Source organism: Streptopelia decaocto (genome assembly GCF_964273445.1).
Source record: "Streptopelia decaocto genome assembly, chromosome: 1".
Taxonomy (NCBI): Eukaryota; Metazoa; Chordata; class Aves; order Columbiformes; family Columbidae; genus Streptopelia; species Streptopelia decaocto.
Genome location: NC_138663.1, coordinates 65,994,509 through 66,011,230, shown reverse-complemented (window position 1 = coordinate 66,011,230; position 16,722 = coordinate 65,994,509). Strand labels below are relative to the sequence as shown.

Genomic DNA, 16,722 nt, shown 5'->3' with positions numbered 1-16,722 from the left:
CTAACAGTACCTAACTTGCCTTTAATGCATCAAATAACCGTATAAATGTGGATGTTGAATTTTGGAACACACTTTTTTCACTGGATTAAAATCTGATATAATCACAAACTTTACCACATCTAAAAGAAATGAAATATGGAATTTTTTCTTATGCTTAACATGAAGACTGTGAGATAAGAATTTAGTTCTGTATCACTTGGGCTTTGTGCTACCTAGATATGTACCCAGATTTTAGAGGTGCTCTCAAAATGTAAGTGTTCAGTGGGTTTTATTTTAAGTTGGCATTTATTTCAAAAGAAGCAGTTCTGCCCTTCTTCACCATTTCATTTCTGCAAGCCTGAAAGCTGGTGCAACAGTGTAGGGAACCAGGCTGGGGAGCTTCATCTCACTGGAAACTGCTGCAGGCTTTTTTTGGCTGGATTTGTCCGGTTAAAAGGAAGGAAATGGCAGAGGTGTGGGAATGGGAGATGGAGAACAGGAGCTTATCGCTTTTGACAGTGCTGCCAGTTCATGCTATTTTTGATAGCTTGAGAAAATGATGATGATTTTCATATGTATCTGTTATACCTATCTATACTTCCCTCTCCTCCTTTTCCCCTAACCCCGCAAGAGCTCTTCTTTCTATTTCTTTAGCAAACTTGGAAAAAATGCTGGTGGGACTTGGATGTTTAGTTCTCCTTGACTGCCACTGGGAAATAGGACTAAATTTGAGTTATCTTGGGATTCTTTAAGGAGTTTGGGAACCAGGAGAGGCATATAGGAAGGTGACCATCTTGCAGTAAGTGTAGTGAAAACCAGGAAATACTGAATGGCTTAGTGTGTACTTGAGTGCCTTTGGATTCAGAAAGTAATGAACATATGCTTGGCTGCACAGCTCCTGTGCTTTTAAGGACACACCTCAAGGTTATGTGAATTGCAGGGCCTGGCCACCTTTGGTTTCTCTGTGATAGCAGATTAAGGTGTATATACAGCTCTAGGTAGAAAAAGGTTTACTGATTTATCGATTTTTCATCATTCATAGTATCCTCTGTGTTGTTATATAGTGTTTGGAGGAGGAGAAAAAAAAAGTTTTTAAAAGCTGATGGTACTTAAGTGGCCCAAACTTGAGCATAAGGGGTGCTTGGCCAGCACTGTAGATTAGGCTTAGGTAACCCTTCTCAAAGAAGTGCAACAAACTGAGAAATAGGTGGCTGCTTGAACAGAGAATCCTCCGTTGTTTTCAGGCCTCAGTGTGAGATTCTCTTAGATTTTCTGAGAAGCAGTTAGGAGCAGGGAAGCTATGCTGGAGGGAGCTGGGAGGAGATTCTCCTTCTAACTGAGCTCTTGGTTTGGAATTCACAGAATGGGATATTGTAAAGTGAAGATTTTGGACAGGTATTTAATTTCTTTTAGGACAGAGAAACGCAGAGTAGCAGACAGAATCACTGATTTTTAAGATTTGTTCTTAGCTTTACTTTTTCAGGCTTCTTGCAAGAACAGAGCACGTGGTAAAATAATTAACAAGAAAACTAATGTTTTGGCTTTGTTACATTAATATTTGCTGTACCCGTTGTCTTACTCATCTTGGGCTTTAGTTTTTCTGAAATTAGATTGTTACAGATCTGACATTTTCATTCTACTGTTAGAGTATAAGTGAACATACACGCAGGCTGCTGTTTTATGGGGCTTGAGCTATTTTAGGAAACAGACGTGTTAAATAAACCAACTTTGGCACATTTAGGTAAAAATTTGTACAATAAGCAGTTACACAATTATTGCATAGGTTATGTATGTGCACACAGGAGAGCGTTTAATTATGTATAGAAACATCTGTCTCTACATATATGAACCTAAACTCCTGGGACTATTTTAAGCTTGGTCATAATTAAAGGTGGGGGTGTCTGACTAGTCTGCTATATGAGCAGAGACACGTGCAAACAGGTACTTGATGCCAGTAGTAAACACTAAAACTAGTTTTATAAATCCCTATATAGTGCAGGGCTCTGCAGTGTCCTGCAAGGAAGCGGGAGATTCATAGTATGACCTGGCTACAGTATTAAGCTTACTCATCCAAAAGTTGTTCTGGTGTCTTACCAGCTGAGGCATTGATCTCCAAAAGTCTAAATGTTCAGTGAAGCTTTTAAAAGGATTACGTTAACGTTCACTGACAGGCTGTGTTTCAGAGCTTACTGTAGTCATAACAGACTCTTCTGTGAATTTCAATTGCCAGAATTTCATAAGAGCGAATTTTAGAGCAAAGAAGTAGATAAAACCTTCCTGTTAAAACAGCATTTTGGTTATCAAGTGAAAAACTGTGTCTTTCTATAGCTTTGAGGTTTTTCTTATCCTTTTAAAAATTCCAGTTACAACACCTTAGTAAAATGTAATGATAAATAACATTGTTGTCCACTGGAAGACGGGACTCTTGTACTTCTCCCCGTCTTGGGTTTGCATCTTTTAAAGTTGATGTTGGCAGTGCCCTCTTCTGGAAGAGCGTGGTAGAGAATATTTTAGGTAGTGAACAGATGAAGTCAGTGTGCTGTGATGCCTGGCCAAGTGGGGGAAAAAAACTATTTAAATGTAGATGGAAATTATTATTGTATTAAGTCTCCATGTTCAGTTAGATGAAGGTCCGTAGTCGTAAAGGTTCTGGTTCAGAGACTTGAGACAAGTATATGATTTAAGGATTGTTTGACTTGAAAATGTGGGCTCTTCAGATGACAGAATTTAAACAGGATGTCTTCATTCTCTCTCATTCTGCTGTCTTAAATACAGAGTTTGAAGCTGAATCAAATAAAATCAAGTGCCGAATTTTGCTGTTGTGGACAATTGCCCCTGAATTGGAGCTGCTGGCCATGATTAAGTGATGAAATTTGGCTCTCTGCCTGCAGTGTTTTGCAGAATTCCCAGATGGATATATCTCGTGGCCTGTTTTCTTTACTGTGCTTTACTGATATGAGTAGCTGATCATACTTAGATTTTATTTTGCTTTCCCCTAATGGCTTTTTCATGTATTGGAGAAAGGATTGCTGTGTGTCATTGGAGGACTGTAAAGATCTGTATCGCTAAGCTAATTTTCCTGAACTCAACAGCAGTAATGCAGGAGTGTGGTTTGAGCATAGTAGGTCTTCTCGGGAGAGCTAAGATACAGGAAAGCTTTTTAAAAAAATAAATAAATAAATAAAATTAAACACTATACAAGTTATTTAATGATCCAGTCAGATGTTCTGGGCTAAAGTTTTTCCTGTAAAATCAATCTATGCCAAAATTACTTTGTATAATGGCATATCGGAAACATTCTGGGAAGCAGCGGATTCCTTTGAAGACTGTGAAGTTAATCATGTGGGTTGATGCATTAGTGTTACATAGGAAACATTTAATTCTCAGTCCTGTCTGTGCACTCACCTCTAACCAATGTAACTTCCATGGAAATTAAATGGTTCTCCTATCATTACTGAGAACCTGTCTGCCAAAGCCTTCTGTTGTGGAAGTGCAGCTGAGAAACAGGAAGGAAGAAACATTTTTGCAAAAGTCACTAACAAACAGATGAACAGTAAGATTTGGGTCAGATTTTTCTATAATTTGCACTAGTAAGGAATTGAGGCCGGTTATCTGTTGAATAAAAATAGTTTGTCTGTAAACACAATCAAAACTTAAATCAAATGAGCCTTCCAGTTTCTCTGTTACTTGTATGTTCCAGGGTGTCAAGCCAGCCAGCTTTGATAAAGTAGCAATCCCTGAAGTGAAGGAGATTATAGAGGGATGCATTCGGCAAAACAAAGGCGAAAGGTAAGTGCTTTCTTTTCAGGTAGAGATATTACTTGCTGTCTGAGTCTTTTGCCTGTGATGATACCAGATCCAGTTACTTCCTGGGATGTTCTGTCTTCTGCTGAAAGTTGGGAAGCCAGTGTTACTTCTGCAGCCTCTATTCCTTGATAGATTATTATTCAACGATTGTTTTAGGGGGTTAACAGTGTCAGCAAAAGTACACATGCAGTAGTAACCATCCATGTCAGTTTATTCAGAAATTGTACCACTTTTATTAAAACTTTGACCGAGTCAGCAAAATAGTGAAGAACAATTCTTCTGGCTTCCCAGGTATTTGGACTGTTTGGTTGGTTTTAGCCTCCCACTATTCTGTTCAGAGTTAGTTCTGTCAGTCCTTTTTGATTAACTCTTGAAGTTTAGTGTCTGATGGCATTGCTGTGTATTTTTAGTTTTTGTTCTTTTTCTTAGTTTTAAACAATTCTGATTTTTTCCCATTTTATGTTAATTTTGTGGCTGTACTGTTAATGCTGTGCATATATGAACATAGATCTTTTGTTGTACCTTCAGGACAAAGCTTCTAATTGTGCCAAACAGAATGCAAGTTGAAGTGGTTCAAAAGAGTATAAAAAATGAATGGAATTGTGGTGCTTATCTAGTGATGAATTTACTAGATGAAGCTTTTGATAAGATCTTGAAATAGAATGAAATACGTATTTGGATTACCGTACTGATTTGGAGACTAAGGGTTTTGTGTTGTGTTTGGTAAAACCATTCTTCAAGGTTTCTTATTATTTTAGTCAATATATATCCTGTTCAGCTGGCTTAAATCTGTTGGCATGTCTTCTAACCATTGCATGATTTTTTTTTATTTTATTTTTTTTAATATATCTTTACTGTTGTTGCATTTTGGTTTTTCATCGTGCTTTTAAGGAGAAATTTGAATGATGGGCTGTCAGATACATGAGGGAAGTGTGAAATGTAGAAGGGGGGATAACCAGGCAAAAATGTTTCTTAGTAATTTATGAAAACATAATAACTGTGTGTGCTTTCTACATACTTTCCCAATATGCTAGATATGCTATTAAGGACCTTTTGAATCATGCCTTCTTCCAAGAAGAGACCGGAGTACGGGTAGAACTGGCAGAGGAAGATGATGGAGAGAAAATTGCCATTAAACTCTGGCTGCGAATTGAAGACATCAAAAAACTCAAGGGCAAATACAAAGATAATGAGGCAATAGAATTTTCCTTTGACCTGGAGAGAGATGTCCCAGAGGATGTAGCACAGGAAATGGTAAGTGTTGGTGGTCTTACAAAGCATCGGAATTACTGGCATTCTCTGGCAGTGAAATGTAGTCTGTGAGTCTCTGCATTTGCTGCTGTTACCATCTGGAAATAAACCTGCTTCAGAAGTCTGTGAGTGAGAAGTTAGTGCCAGAGAACGGTAGCTTATATTGTAGCACTGCAACAGTGGCTGTCTGTGACAGTCTGAATTCTGTGAATGTATCCTCCTTCAGGTGGAATCTGGCTATGTCTGTGAAGGGGATCACAAGACGATGGCAAAAGCTATCAAGGACAGGGTATCTTTGATTAAGCGAAAGCGAGAGCAGCGTCAGTTGGTGCGAGAAGAACAGGAGAAGAAGCTTCAGGAAGAAGGTAGTCAGAAGCAGCAGCTGGAGCAACAGCAACCATCAAGTGCTTCCCATGCAGGGTCAAAGCATGCCCTATCTGTCACTGGTACTACTCCTGTCCCCACTACTTCAGCATCGGTTTCTACACAAGTGGAGCCTGAAGAACCAGAGGCTGATCAACACCAACAACTCCAGTTCCAGCAACCCAGTATATCTGTTCTTTGTAAGTGTGTCAGTTGGTTTATTTAGGAACTTTTGCACTTACACAGTTCCTCCCTTTAGAATCTTAAACTTCTGGTGGGTATAGCAGTAAATCTCTTTAAGATGTTGCTGTCTGCCATTGCTGTCTGCTGAAGAACATGAGACCACTAGAAAGCACAGCAAAATAAGATGCTTTCTTGTGCCTTAGTTGAGCCAAGTCTTGGCACAATTCACAGTCCAGTGTCTTAGCACAAAATCATTTTCCTTTGTTACAAATTAATTCCCTAAATTAACTGGGGTGCCTGAAGCATGAACACAAGTTTTAGTTTTTGCTGCCCTCCCATAGGGACAGTATGTTCCAGCCCTGTGGAAGGCTGTATACTCTTGCACCAGTGCAGTTAGAGCTATTAGAAACACTGACATAAATCCTTGTAAATTTACATGTAAGGTGGGAATGAGATTAATGTACAAGCCTTTCAGCTCATAATTTGCTTTCTGAAAAAGGTTTCATTTTCTGTTTTACATACTGTGCATGAAAAGATGAATTAAAACTCTTTTCCTCTTTTGCCATTCCAACATATGTGTCAGTATTTGAATAATGATGGTAGATGAAAACTTGTGTGTTAGAATGGTGAAGTTAAAAAGCAAATTACTATCTGCTTTTTTAGTAACAGGGTTTTAAAATTCTCTACTATGCCTACATCAGGTTCATCTCCCAGCCAGCACAATAGACCGGTATTATACGTCTGTGTAAAATTAAATAAATAAAAATAAGTATTTAAAAATCCTGAAAGATCACTCATAACAACGTGGAATTTAAGTTTCTCTTTCTAGTCTAGCCTTTCATAAGAAGCACAGTTAAGTTTCTTGCCAAAGAACTCCTGAAATTGCTGATTTTTTTCAGAGTTTGGGGGAAGGCATATTGATAAGGAATTACTGTATTGAGGAAGAAAAAAAAGACATTTTTAATGAGCTTAGATATTACGAGAGGTAAAATGCTGACAAGGTCCATGTGACATGGCACAAACATCAATCTAATATTTGATTGATTATAACCAGATCTTTAAAGTTGTGAATCCTGACTGCAGTTCTTGAAATGCAGATTTTTATCTTTAACTTCTGCAGCTGATGGGACCGTTGACAGTGGCCAAGGGTCATCTGTTTATACGGAATCGTGCGTGAGCAGTCAACAGACTGTGTCATATGGTTCCCAGCATGACCAGTCAATCTCAACAGCTGCCGTCCAGGGATATCCAGCTTCAGTTGGCCAAGTGCAGTCACAGCAGCATGGAGGATATCAGCCACCTGCAGCGGTAAGCCAGAACTTACACTATTGCAAATGCATGGAATTAAAATTTTATTTTGTATTTCTCTTGAAGGGATGAGAGGAAAGTCTGACAGGCACTTTTCCATGTGTGTGTTGTTTTGCATGTGATGCAAATTCTGCATGGGAGTAGTTAAGGGGCTATTTTTGCAGGGTGACTGAGTCTAGGGAGGGGGGGAAATGCAAGGGCACATTTGTCTTTAAAGCTTTTATTTGGGTGCAGTTGAGCAGAATGATGGGTTAGTTTTTTTATGGATGAAAGTAACATCATCAGAACAAGACTATCTCATAAAAGTAAGCATTTAATCTCACATGGGAAGGTGATCTGTGCATGCGTATATGAAGTTACCAGAAATCAGGCTGTTGGTTTGATTTGAAGAAGGGATTAGAATAGTTTGAGCTATTGTATAAGTATGAAATTGCTATATATGTTCTGTGAGGCTTTGATTACAGATTCTTCAGGTAAGATTTTTTTAACTGTTATAGAATGCTGCATGTGAGAACTCCAGACTGAAAAAAACCCACACCCTTGTTCCCAATTTTGTTTGTAGCTTTTATTGATTTGTTCATCAGTTGCCATGCGTATTCCTTTTCCCTGGAAAGTCTGCACTGGGCACAAATACTTTTCCTACTATGTTCATTTGTGTTGCCCTTTTATTTTGTTTGTTGTTTTCTTTTTTTCCTTAGTATGTTTCTAGATCTGAGAGTATGCAGAAATCTATTCTAACTATGGAGTGGAACTTCTGCTACTGCTGTATTGTCTTCCGTGGTTCCCTTGTCACTTGTTTTTTACACAAATAAAAATCTAAGCCTGAAGCAGAGACATTATGTTATAATGTAGTAATACCATCAGGGAGAAGATGTGACACTTAAGACTGAGGGTGCTCACTTTTTTCCACTTGTGGTTGTAGGCTTCATTACAGAATCATCGGTGTTAGTAGCTTTTTGGAAAACATGCTGGTTTCACTCACAAGCAAAGCATCTCCATCTTTTTTTCAAAGGCATTTAACCTGAAGTGTGTGATACTGCTAGTCCTTGATCAAATGAGTTTTTAATCCCTGTTAAATAAGCTCCGGCTCTGGGTAAGCCATATTTTGACATGTGGGCATATATTGGAGCACAGAAACCGCTTGACAGTGTTGCGATGGCTAGCTCCCAAGTTGAAAGACCACAGTCTTTTGAGAGTGCATGGGAGAACAAGCAGATGGCAGAGGTACAGTCAAGCTGCTCAGTTCACTGCTAAAATGTGCTTATGCGCTGTGATGATGACAATGGTACCAGGATGTTGGCAGAACAGAGTAGAACACTGCAGGAACTACTGACAGTTTGTTGAGAAGACAGGATGACAAGTCAAAATGATACTGGCAACTGGCAAAATGACCTTAAAAAGAGAAAGAGTGCAGTTCAATCAGGACAAGAACAAGGTTCATGCTTAAACAGGAATAATCAGCTACACAAGTACAGGATGAGCAACAACTGATTAGGCAGCAAGTCTGACCCAAAAAAGTCAGACCGTGAGCTGGATGTGGTCAAAAACGTGATGCTGTTGTGAAAAAGGCAAACATGTTACATGAAGTAGTTCTGCTCTTGGCCATTGGTGAGTCTGTTCTGGATACCCTGCTTGAGTGAATTTGAGGGTGAATTGGGAGAGAATTCAGAGAAGAGTGACAAAAAAATCCCACTGGAAATACAGAAAACGTGGTTTATGTGGGAAGATGGAAATAGTTAAGCTGAGCTTATGAAATATGAGCTTCAGGAGAGAGAAAGCTGTAAAGGCTGCTGTAAAATAGGAGGCCAATCAGGTCACAACATTGTTGTCAGGTAGAGTAAGAAATAATAAGCCTAAATTACAGCATGGAATTATTATTTGGGAAGGGTTTTTTTCTAACCAACAAGGACAGTTAAGTATTGCAGTCTCCATCAGTGGAGATGTTTCTGAACAGTTTGGATAAATTAGAGTCAGGAGTGACATGTATAACTAGTCCTGCCTTGGAACAGGTGAAAATTATGCGTAAAGTATCTCTTTAACCCTTTGAGTTCCCTTATGCCTCTCTCCCAAATTTTTGAGCAGTCTAGCAAGATTGCTCACATCAGAAATCAGATCTCTAGTCGATATCTTGAGGATTTTTTTCCCTGAAGGTCTGTGTTTGATTTCAGTTATGTTAAGAAATTGTGGATTATATCCGTAAGAGGCATATACTATTAGAGAAGGAAAATGTGCAGTTGGAGACTGCCTCTTTAAAACATTATCTTTCCATTCAGCTAAAAACAAACAAACCAAACAACACAAAAAAAAACAAACAACCAAACAAAACCCAACCAAACCAAAACAAACAAACAAAACACAAACCAAAAGTAAACCAGTGAAACACAACAAAATCCCCAAACCTAATTCTGATTCTTTATATTTGGTTGGATTGTTGGATTTTGACCCATGGCCTTCTGGGTTGTGGCAAGATTACAAAATCCAAATGCTTTTGTTGTCCCAGTGTTTGCAAAATGCTCATCGAAGACTAATTTTTCTGAATTTGCCACACATTAAACCAAATTCTTTTCCACAACTCCTGTTGTAGAATGTGTAATGGTTAAATATTTATGGTAATGTCTTAGTTAATAAAGAGCCGGTTGCATACAGTTAGTCCACTTCAGGCGGTGAGGTGCCCAAGCAGAGGGATTTGTGAGGTGTTCTCTGAAAACACACATCCACTCACTAAACTAAGGGTGAATATTTGAAAGCTCATCAGTTTCTGTTTGGGTTTTCTTATCAGACTACCAGGTGCTGTCAGTACATACCCTACAGGCCACATCCGTGGTCCCAGAGGAAATATTTTCTCCTTTCTGTTCTGCTTTCCACATGCTTATTGTAAGGGGGCTAGGGAATGTCCCACACTACTCAGTGACCTAAGCAAACTTGGGTCCTCAGAGGTGCACATAGCCTGTTCCCAGTGTGTGTTGGCATTCATTCAGCATTTCTCATATCTTCTTGCACACATAGTAGTCAGTATTGGGCCTCTCATTGTGTGTCTGCGTTTCTTCTCTACCTCATTATAGTTTTTGCTGTTTTTGTTTTTCATTTTGTTTTGAAGTGTTCAATTCTTAACTTCTGTTTTCCTCCTTTAGCCTCAACGTGATCGTAGCATGTCAGTTTGTGTCCCCCACCTTCCTGCTCTTCCCTCTATGTCCTGCATCCCTCTCAGTGCTCCTTGCACCCCACCACCAGCGCTGTCTGCACCTCTTTCTCCTTTCTACCTTCGGATTGTCCCTGAAGAAACCTTTGCAGAAAAGCTTTCTAAAGCCCTGGAAAGTGTCCTGCCCATGCACTCAGCCTCTCCACGCAAGCATCGACGCTCCAGCCTGCCCTCCCTCTGTGTCAGTCCTGTATGTGTTACCATTTGCCTCCTGGCACAGTAAGATAAGTTATCATTAAATACATCCTGGGCTTTGGGCATTTTTAAAATGAGAAAATGAAGAGCTGATTCCTCATTCCTTATACTGTGCTGCTGGAACGTTGATCTTTTTTTGGAAGCAGTACATTAAACACTATCAAACAGTTGCGAACTGTTCGTTTCTTGTATTTGAGGATAGTAGAGAAGTGAATTAGCCAGTTGTACCACAGAACATAAATGGAAGACTAGTTCTTATGCCCTTAAATCAGAAGACCAGCTTCTTATTTTCCAAATTCTAAGCAAACATTGAATGTTCATTAAACCATGCATAAAACAACCAGCTCTTAAAGCTTGGTTGCTGTGGCTCATTATTCTAAAAGCTTTGGCTAGCTGTGGTAGTAATAATAGAAATTCATAGCATTAATATGAATACTTTTGAGATTTTTTTCTCTAAGTTTTTATCAGAAATGCCACTTCAACTGCTGTTTTATGGGGAAAAAGCTGTTGTTTCATGATTCTCAGAAGATTAAATGCAAGGTAGCTTTCTGGACAAGAAGTAGTCTGTTCTCAGTTTTGGGCTTTGATTTGCATTAAATAAATTACTGAGAAACACTTCCCTGTAAGTGAAGTATGTGGAACTAGTTTTCAGAATAGGAAGAGTTCTTCATCCTGTATGACCTTCTTGTTAGTGTTGGTCAATATGGAAATTTGCTGCTGCTTTTCCAGAAAAAAGGGTCCGTGGAGAAACAGAACAATGTGGAATTGGCAACTTTTCAAAGTCATAACTGTCATCTGCCATCTGTCTTAAAGACAGTATATTTGTTACCGACTCTGGCAGGTTTTTTCTTTTCCCTCTAGGTTTGATAATATGTTGTTTCTCAACATACTGTAGGCAAGAGATTAAAAAATGGAGAGTTACAAAGTTGCTTGGTATTCTTACATAGAAGTCTCTTTAGTGAAAACCTCCCTACAAATCTTAAATAAGATAAGCCTCATATGCAGTAGTACATCAGATGGAGTGTAATTACCTGTGGACTCCACTGTTAATAAACCTGTGAATGTTTCATTGTCCAGGCAAGAATTAGATTTGTTTCAGTGAGTGGTAATATCTTAAGTGATGAGTTATGATTAAAACTGATCAAAGGGATCCAAACAGATGATCAAATTGGGCAGAATCAAAAGGCTTTGCAGTTATTATAATATATTTTTTCCATCCATGGGCTGGAATGGTTCAGTTTTGTCTTGTACAACATATCTCTGTAGCTCCCTGGATTGCATACAGACCACACTCCTGACAGGACACTAGCCCTGGGTTTTTTGTATTGAATAATATTAAGATTTAATGCCATTTTAGCTTTTAAATGCAAACTAGAAGCTCTACATTGTTGCTGCTATCAACTTCTGAATTTTCATATTCCTCGTATGGCAGTAACTGCAGGGGTTTCATTGGCTTTCAAGCGCTGATCACAATGGATAACCTGTGACTATAAATCTCATTACACTGTCAGGAGCAAAACTGGTTTATATTTGTGAACTACTGGAATTGGACTGGAAAAGCAGCTCTAACACGAGCAAATGTTTCCATCTGTAGCTCTGCCCGCCATGGATGTATTTAATGGATATTTACAACTCACCTAAATTTCCTAACTATTGTGTGTTTTTGACCATGAATTGAGTAGTCATTCTATAAAGTTACTTCACAGAACTGCCTAGTGAACTGTGCATGTTGATGTGCTTTCACTTTTAATGTATGAATTACTTGTCTTGTTCATGTCGATACAGCCTCAGCATCCGTGTGGGGGAACACCAACGTTCCCAGACTCACAGATATTTTTCCCAACCGTTCATGAACGGCCGGTGTCTTTCTCACCACCACCTGCCTGCCCGCCGAAGGTGGCAGTCGCTCAGCGGCGCAAGAGCACTTCATTTTTGGAAGCCCAAACTTGCCACTTCCAGCCATTGCTGAAGACTGGCCAGAATTTAGTTCCACCTGGTGGTAGTCCCACCAATTGGACACCAGAGGCCTTCGTTATGCTGGGCACAGCAGCTCAGAGAGTCGCTGGAGAGCCTCTGCATGTGCAAGTTAATCCTGTGTTTGAGCCAGCTCCTGTCCACAGTGACTATAGATCTGGACCAACACCTCCAGAGGATGCTCACTACAGAATGCATCCAGAAGCTGTATATTTGGTGGGCATGCACTATCCATCACAGGTATCGGAGCAGTATGATCAAGTAGCTTATAACTCTCATGCGACTGAACATTTGAAGCAGGTCTCTGAGTCAAACCATGGGCAAGGTGGTCCTCCACAAAGCTCTGTGTTCGACTTTCAATCGGGGCAAACATATCTGGCAAGACATATTCAGAACCTGAGGCTGGATTCTGGCATGGGTCCCCTTTCTCCATTAGCCAGTGTTTCAGCTCCTTTGAGTGCAGATCCTGCTCAGATGACGTTCCACCAGGTATTTGTTCCGCACTCTGCCCCAGCTGTGCTCTCTCACAGTGGTGATGGCAGAGCAAGCTGTGTCTTTGAGTTCCATGTCCACACACCGACTTCTGCTCCAGCAGAAGGGGCAGTTTTACCCCAGCGGGTCTACAGAAGTCGCCGGGGCTCTATGGAGACCAGTCAAGAGGAATCCACTCAAGGCGTAGGGTTGCACGGTCGGCTTCAGCCTGTGACAGAGGAGCAGTGTCATTATCTTGGTCCCGAGTTAGCAGGTCCCAGAAGGGGCTCTGCCAGGCGGAGCTGGCCGGAAGGAAGCCCAGAATACTCCAGTGATTCCTCACAGCTGACTTCCTCTGACACTGGCGATTTCCAGTCTCCTCCCCCTACAGGGGGGTCATCTTCTGCTTTTGGTTCAGACTTCTCATTGCCCATTGTTCAGCTGCCTCAGAAGGTATTGCAAGAGTCGCAGCTCTTCATCTGCTTCCCCCAGGGAGCCTCGACTCAGCAGGCCTTGTCCACCTCGCTTCCATCAGGACCACCTGCACTCTATCCTCAGGTTACAGGAGCAAACCCTTCCAGAATTTCTCTGCTTTTTATAAGTCATACCTTGCAAAGGGGACCCTTGTTCTTACACTTGCTACATGTGGTTCTAAGTATTAGCATTCATGGGGATGTCTTTCCACCGAGTCAGTAGTACATTAGGATCTCTTTAACTTACCAGGTTGCAATGAAATAATGAGACATCAGCAACCACTTGGTCTGTGTTCAGCTTCAGCTGAAATCCTGGCTGGGCTTTTGTGTTAAGGGTAACAAATGGTCAGTATTTCTCCTGGGAGTAGTTTGTTTTTTGGCAAGAAATAGCTGGAGTACCCAACTAGCTTTTAAGCAGTGGGTTTAATGACATACGTCTTCTCCAGTTTGAACCAGCAGCGATAGTAAAACTTGCTTTGTATTTTTGTTCCTGCTCCTTAGCCATTTAATGAGAATGTGTTATTTGAAGTTGAACTTCTGTATGAATAATGTTTCATCAGATAACAGCAAAGTTAATTTGATGACTGTCCAAAACACAAGAGTTTTTTCTGGCCTTGGTGCAAGAAAGTGGGAAGAGAGGAATTGAAGGAGCTGTATTATGTCCTTGTACGTGGTTTTGGAAATGTATTTGCAGGATGGTTAGAGAACTAAAGCTGAGTAGTAAATTAGTGGCACAAACAACTGTTGCTATTAATAATAGGTATTGTTCCTCATGAGCCTAGAACATGGTGTCCTTTGAAAAAACAAAATTTGAGGCCTAAAGCTTACTGTGGAGGTACATGTTTTATCAGCATATGTGGTATTCGAACTTGCAATAGTCAGTAACGCGTTTGTACACTGTGACTGTGAGGTGTATGTGTGTATAGATTGTGTCTGCACTTTTAGTTTGAAACTTTTCATAAGAATTTCGTTTGTGAAAAGGGAGAATTTACTTTAAGTAGACTTTTCTCCTTACTCTTTCTGTTCTTGGAATTAGGGGTTCTCTGACATTTTAGTTATTGGAGTATTAGCAACTTTTGGATTTGTGTGAAGGAACTGAAGGAGAATATTTTTTTGCTTTTTGTGGTAAGATCAAGAACTCAGTATTTAAGTATTTCTGTATAGGATACAAAGGTGTTTTATTGAAGCTGAAACAGCTTTAATCACTAGTCTAATAGACAGTAATTTCTATGCTGTAGGAGAACTTGTGGAGTGAAGCTGTTACTCAAGAAGTATGAAAACTACTTGGGGATTGTTTCTCCATAAACCAACTGTGTTAAGCTTCAGGAGGTGACTTCTGATGGGTGTAAATTACATCTGGAAACACAATAAGGGATCATGATTATTTTACAGAATATAAGTTTTGGGATCTTTTATCTAATTCATTAAAAGATTAGAATTTGAAGCACAAACTGAGTCAATGTGAACAGATGTTACAGCAGTGGGATATAGCACATGTTTAGATCCTAGCCCATGAGGGCCTTGAGCTTCTAAAACAGCAAAGAAAAAAATGGTTCTTTTTATTGGCAGTCTGCTTTCTCCAAAGTTTCTATAATTTACGGTAGTATGTCATTTTAATAAGCTTGTTCCTAATAAGCTTCTACAAGCTAAATGATCACAGCATTCAGGAATTCTAGTAGACATTTCTGATATGATACATATGCACCAGATATTTTTCTTACAAAGGCAGTTCACCAAAGTGGTGCATGTTCAGAGAACTCATCTAGAGCTCTTTGTCTACTTGTCTCCCAGGATCTGATAAAGAAATATAATTGTCACAAAAATAATAGTGAAAATCCTGGAATCTGATTTTAAAAAAAGTCAGCCACAAAAATAATAATGAAAATCCATTCCATTTTTTTCTACATCTTCCACATTCATTTGTATGCCACTCATCCATTTTTTTCGTTGCTTATTCATTCAGAAATTCTGTCATAGCTAGAATGTTGACCCCCAGATTCTTCAGTGTCCAATTATTCAATGGTAGTGAGTCTGAAAATTATTTCTGTCTTGTATTTTGACATGCCTTTCAATGGGAACTCATGACATGTACATGTACTGGGTACTTTGTTACTGGTCTAGAATGCTGTATATCTTCTTTTTTTTTTTTGTTTAACAGATAGCTTTATTTCCTTCTAGCTGCCTCCTACCCCCCACCTAACTGTGTTTAGAACATATGTAAAGGTAAAACTTAATGCCTCTATTTCCAGTTATCATACCCAGGCATCCCACTCTTAAAGCATCATCAATGGAAGAAGCAGCTGGTAGGCTGATCTGTCTCATGTTGAGGGGCATGTGGGTTGCAAAGACTTCCTGTATTGGTTGTTTTGGAAGACTTAAAAAGGAGTTCAGTAATTTTCCAGATTGTTCTGCTTTGTTGTATTGGTTGTTGTATTTGGCCAAAAGGACTGGTTGTCCTAAAAGACAGCTAGAAACCTGTTCCAACCAGATCCTTCCAAGCAGAAATTATTTTAATTGCCTGCTGCAGAAACTAAAGGAGATTTTAAGCTGATTTGCTGTCTTTTTTTTCCCCCCTCTTCTAGACACAGGTACAAGGCCAGTCAGCCTCAAGCAGTGCATCGGTGCCATCCCAGCCTACCCAGCATCCTCAGCAGGTAAGATCACAGTACCTAAACCCAAGGCTAAAATAATTTTAGTATAGGTTTTTGATGACTCTTTAAGGGCAATTGTCTACTTATGGTCCCCTCTTCATCCTATAGTTTTGGACAAAAGCAAAGGAATCTATGCTACGAGATTATCTGCATTGGTTCTTCTGAAATTTATTTTTCGAATCATGTTATTGCTTGTTTTCATGTGTCTGTCTTTCCCAACTTCCACCTGAGCTTGCAGTGGAGGTCCCATTCAAGGGAAGCCATGACAGGAATTGCAAGTTAAACAATCTAGATTTCATTCTCATGATTTCTTCTAACTGGAAATAGTATCTTCTGCAAAATCCTCTTCTCTTAGCTGCCTTTTTTTCCTTTATAGAGTCTTCACTTTTCACAGGTGAAATAATTCTGTTGCAGGTTTTGCTGCTAATAATGGGGTTGTATTAGTATTGCTAATAAGTAATTGCTAAAGCTTAATAGACTCAGCATATTCAGAAGAACCACTGATGTCATTTAGGAGGGAGTAAAAAGTAGAATTTAAATAAGATATGCTTTAAAAATTTCTTTGGGGGAAAAAATAGCTTCTGCTTCATTTCCCTGCTACAGAATGCACAGCAGCCAGCCTCTTCCCAACAGCCTGGACAATACCAGCTGCAGCAGCCATCAGTTTCTGCTGGTGCCACTCCCACACAAACTGTGTCTCAAACTCAAACTTCACAGATTATGCCAATGCCTCAGGCAGCAGCTGGGACACAGGTAAACAAAATTCTTCTTTCTAGCAGAAGATTTTTGTCTTCTTCACTGCTGGTAAATTCAACATGCTGCTACTTTCACTTTTGTCATCTTTTCTAATGTTCCAAAACATTCATCC

At 39.6% G+C, this 16,722-nt stretch overlaps 1 protein-coding gene across 10 annotated transcripts in view; it reads left to right on the top strand.

The window, feature by feature from the left end:
- The window catches only part of WNK1 (WNK lysine deficient protein kinase 1), a 106,827-nt gene that overhangs the window by 56,202 nt on the left and 33,903 nt on the right, over nucleotides 1-16,722 (top strand). For 8 of the 10 annotated variants that reach the window (XM_082043160.1, XM_082043157.1, XM_082043156.1 and 5 more), the window contains exons 5-11: nucleotides 3,680-3,768; nucleotides 4,821-5,040; nucleotides 5,264-5,600; nucleotides 6,704-6,891; nucleotides 12,071-12,499; nucleotides 15,786-15,857; nucleotides 16,458-16,607. In XM_082043160.1, the coding sequence (XP_081899286.1) occupies nucleotides 3,680-3,768; nucleotides 4,821-5,040; nucleotides 5,264-5,600; nucleotides 6,704-6,891; nucleotides 12,071-12,499; nucleotides 15,786-15,857; nucleotides 16,458-16,607 (1,485 nt within the window). The remainder of the gene's footprint in view (nucleotides 1-3,679; nucleotides 3,769-4,820; nucleotides 5,041-5,263; nucleotides 5,601-6,703; nucleotides 6,892-12,070; nucleotides 12,500-15,785; nucleotides 15,858-16,457; nucleotides 16,608-16,722) is intronic. The other 2 variants (XM_082043152.1, XM_082043159.1) reach the window with 1 other exon arrangement.